General features: G+C 46.8%; 1 protein-coding gene across 1 annotated transcript; it reads right to left on the reverse strand.

The window, feature by feature from the left end:
• Positions 1-152: 152 nt before the first annotated feature.
• Positions 153-2,456, reverse strand: LOC101589956 (apolipoprotein L3-like). The gene is made up of 2 exons (XM_012515450.2): positions 2,428-2,456; positions 153-1,281 (listed from the first exon to the last, which is right to left on the reverse strand). The coding sequence occupies exons 1-2, from the start codon at positions 2,454-2,456 to the stop codon at positions 444-446; spliced, it is 867 nt and encodes a 288-aa protein (XP_012370904.1). The 3' UTR covers positions 153-443.
• Positions 2,457-4,795: the final 2,339 nt, after the last annotated feature.

Here is a 4,795-nt window from a genome sequence, read left to right on the forward strand (position 1 = left end):
TAATTTTGGCCTGCAAACTTAGGTTGTTAACCATCCAGAAGACAAGCTTATTGTTATTATCAAATGATTTAGGCTATTAAGCTTAACCTCACTATCTCACTGCATTTCAAACATCTTAGGCATAATAAGGAGCAGGTCTGCAGCTGCTTCTATCCAGGTCACCAGAGAATTCTCTTGACCAAAAAAAAAAAAAATCCTCCTATTTCGCACACGTTCTAGGGCTTCTCATCCCTCTGTCAGACCACAGAGCCACGTGTTCTCTTTAGTCCACTTCCTCTGCCTCAGCCCCTCCCTTGGTGTTCTCAGTCACAGAAGGGCAAATTCCATAACACTCAGTTGCACAGACCTGACCTCACCCTCTTTTCCCATCTACAGCACTTCCCGTCTTTGTCCACGTATTTGAAATGCAATTCTCCCTGAGTTCTGTGTTGCTTGGGACAGTGTCACAGAGTCAGGTCCTGCTGCAGACTCTCATGGATCTGGATGAGCTCCTCCAACTTCCTCTCCAGATCCTGAGCCTGCTGCCGCAGCTGTGCAGCTTCCTCAGTCTTGGCTCCTGTGTGCAAATGTACTGAGTCTTGCACAAGGTTGTAAACATCCATCAGAAGGAAGACACCTGCAGTTGCTGCCCCTGTGATCCGGGCATGTTTGGACATGGACAGAACTGTACCTCTGAAGCTTCTCTGCACCTGCTTACTGCGTCGGACTGAGATTTTCCCAGTTCTCATGAGGCGCTTAGCATTGGCTAATAACCGAGGGTTGGAATTGGCCACCTTCATAGCATGGATGTTCTTCTCAATGTTTTGCGAGGCTTGCACAAACTTCTTGGTTACAGAAACAACTTTGGGAATGACCTCATCCACACCCTGCATGTCCTCCTTCTCTATGCTCATCATGCCCGACTGCACGCGCTTGGCTTCAGCTTTTGCAGACAATTTGTATGAGAAGTCTACGATGCTGGCAGAAACACCAGTCACAGCAGCTGCTGCTCCCAGCCCCAGCCCAGTGGCTGACAGCACCAGACTGCCACCAGCGGTCACAGGTGCCAGAGCCAGACCAAGGATGGTGAGGATGCCAGAGACGGCACCACCGGAACCAGCCACCACGTTGGTGATGGTGCAGTCCTTGTGCACCTTGTCAACCTTCTCGGCAAGGGCATAGAGTTTGGCTATGCCCTCCTCCATCTCCTTTTTCATATGAGGAAATGCATTCAGGAACCTCTCCCTCGCCTCAAACTCAGTCAGCTCAATCAGAGCCTCACGCACAGCTTCTGCCTCCTCCCTGAAAAAGTAAAGGTCAAAGGGTTAAGAAAGGCAGCTTGTCTGATTGAACAATGAGCTCTGTAAGACCTGCCCTGTACACATGGCAGAGAGAAGTTCAGTATAGCCAAGTGGAAAAGCCTTGCCCAGATGCATAGAATTTTTCTTTCAGATGGAAACATGTTTTGGATACCATTATTTCATACAGGGGTCCAGGACTGAGCATCCTGTTCATTGCTCTTTAATGGCGGATATTTGATAAAGCACCACCTCATTCGAGGTTAGTGCCGGGAGGAGCACAGCATTTGTGGAGCAGGAACTGTGCAGATGCGTGCAGAGCAGAGAAGTGCTGCAGGAGAGCCGGAGGTGAGGGACGCTCAGTGCACAGGGAGAAGGTAGTCTTAATATGGGGCAGCCTGCGCTTTGCCTTCAGCTACTAGGGAGTGACCTGGAGGCCCCTGGAACGTCCTGAGTGCTAGGAGTGTCTGTTTGCCTGGGGACAACAGTAGGTGAGAAATTCTACTCCGAATACATAAATCTGAAAAACACCAAAATTGGAAACCTTTGAGCACTGACAAGATGCCACTACTATAAAGGTCCATTCCTGACCCAATCTCAAAGCAGAACCATGCTCAAAAATCACATGAAATCACAACCATGTTGTGCATCCAGCTATAGAGAAACATAAAAATGTCATGTTTTGTTCGGAGTCACTGTCCCAAACTATCTATTAATGTATCAGCAAATATTTTAAAATCAGAAAACTTCTGTCAGGTAAATGCTCCTTCTCCCAGAAATTTCCTGTAATGCGAGCTCATCCTCACAATGTGATGGATGACAGGGGCTATGGGGTCATTTCTGACTTCCGGAGAAACTACAGGCTAAAAGAATCGACCTCCCCCAGGAGCAGATGGCAGCTCCAGGTGAGCTCTGGAGTCTGGAGAACATGGCAGAGTTGAGGTGTACTTAGGGCCTTCGGAACCTCTGCTCAAGGAGGCCTTGACCTTGGCTTCCCAGTGGGTCAGCGCCTGCTTGGCCCTGCATCAGGGCAGTGCTTCTTTTACAGGCTGAACTTTGCAGACCGGCAACCCTGTATGAACTGTTACGCATCACACCTGGGGGCACACTGAATCCTAAGGAAAATGCAAGCTTCACACTTGAAGCCCACCTGATACTGGCCTCTGTGCCCCTTTCCATGATGGATTTTACCCAGGGCCTATCCCTGTGATACACTGTAAATGTACAATCATCTTCAGTGATTCTCAGAATCTCTCTAGCAAATTGTCACACCTGTATGTGTTTTGGGGAGTTCTCAGAATTTTTTGTGGTGTCAAAAATAAGGCTGGGGGTGGGGCTGGGAAGATGGCTCAGTAGAATAAGTGCTTGCCTGGCAAGCACAAGGGCCTGAGTTCAGTCCCTGTTTCTGCCAAAAAAGAAAGAAAGAAAGAAAGAAAGAAAGAGAGAGAGAGAGAGAGAGAGAGAGAGAGAGAGAGAGAGAGAGAGAGAGAGAGAGAAAGAAATTCTACTTCATATTAATACACTGAGCTATAAAAGGCTCAAGTCAACAACTTCTGACATTGCCAGTCCTATGGATAACCCACTACTATGATGGACTACTGGACTATATTGGATTATTTTGCTGAATTCACACACCTACAATATTTAAATGGCAATGGAATACCCAATCTCTCACAAAACTAAACAAAAAATGGGCATACAAATGAAGGTCCATTTTGTATCTGTATATACAAAATAGGATAAATATACAGCTATTTTCTTTTCATTCAATAAGAAGAAAGATTTGTACTAATAGTGTTTGTACAGGATATCATGTCTGCATCTTGTACTATGAATAAACACTATGAAGACAACAATATGCAATATATTAATTATTGAAACTGTCCCAAGTTGGTCGGACAGTGGCCGTGACTCATCCACATGGCTGACACTGGCAAAGGATCTACAAAGTGCAGTGCAGGGTTGCAGGATAAATCCTGAGGGGACTTGACTGACCTTGTCAGTGACAAGAGTTACATTTCTTGTTGTGTAGGTCTTGCTTTGTCTTGGTCTTGGCCATCCAGCAGAGAAGTATAAGGATGAGGTATATAGGGTAGAGCCATGTTGATATGCTGAGCTGTTGAGGGCTCTAGTCAACAACTTCTGAGGAAAGCCCACTACTACTATTGTGGACTGCTGGACTGTGTTGGATTGATTTGCTGAATTCAAGCGCCTATAGTGTTTGGATGCCAGTGGAGTACCCATCTCTGACGGGACTGAACAAAGAGGGGGATGCAAAGGAAGGACCATTTTGTGTTTGTGTGTAGAGAAGAGATGGGATAGATATACAGCTACTTTCACTTAATTCAATGGGAAGAAGGATTTGTAGTAATAGCGTTTGGATGGGATATCCTGTCTCTTCTTGTACTATGGATAACCACTAAGAAGATAACAGTGTATAACATATTCATTGTTGAAAGTGTCCTATTGATCAGCTTTGAGACTGTCTCATTGATGTTTGTTTCTCAATAAAATAAAATTTAAAAAAACAAGTTCAGAGACGACCCAGGGCCGTGGGATCCTGAACAGACCCAGAGCACAGGCCCGGTGAGTAAGTGAGACGACCCAGAGCATAGGCCCGGCAAGTGAGTGAGATGACCTGGGCTGTGGGATCCTGAACAGACCCAGAGCGTAGGCCCAGCGAGTAAGTGAGATGACCCAGGGCCGCGGGATCCTGAACAGACCCAGAGCACAGGCCTGGTGAGTAAGTGAGACAACCCAGAGCGTAGGCCCAGCAAGTGAGTGAGATGACCCAGGGCCGCGGGATCCTGAATAGCCCAGAGTGCAGGCCCAGTCAGTGAGTGAGACGACCTAGTTCCCACGGATCCTCATTTGACCCAGGCTGCAGGCCCAGCACGGAACCCTTCAGAAGAACTCCCTGCAAAGAGGCTAGAGGCAAGACCCACCCAGCTGATTCAGGAGCAGAACATCTTGTCAGAGTGACACAAAGGGTTCAGCTCTAAGGCCTGCAGCAGAAAGAAGTGGAGCACAGCAGCCAGATCCAAACAACACCCACCTGGAGGAATCTGAACTTTGTAGATCCAGACCTGGTACTAAGGTAATAACTCTATCTAAGCTCTACACCAAAGATCAGAAGACAATGGTATACAAAATGACAAAGAGAAGGAACAAAATGTAGTCTCAGGCCCCAAGTCCACCCAGTACAACTGCAGAAGACACTAGCACTGAGGAAACTGGAAATTGCACGCCAGATATCTCGGAAATAATAGCGTTGACAGTAAACAATCAACTGCAGAAAGGTATAGAAGAAATAATTTCGGAACTAAACAATGTAGTGGTAACTATAATCAAAGAAGTACTAAGTGCTTCTAAAGAATACACTGGGGGTCCCAGCCCTAGCTCAGTTCTTTAAGTGGCAGCTTCCACAATGCTGGCAGCCTCAGTTTGCTGTAGTTCGATCCCCACAACACTCCAGCCAGCCAAAAGTGCCCTGAAGGCATTCAAGGAGCAAAACACAC

This window comes from Octodon degus, unplaced genomic scaffold (genome assembly GCF_000260255.1).
Source record: "Octodon degus isolate 3935 unplaced genomic scaffold, OctDeg1.0 scaffold00064, whole genome shotgun sequence".
NCBI lineage: Eukaryota > Metazoa > Chordata > Mammalia > Rodentia > Octodontidae > Octodon > Octodon degus.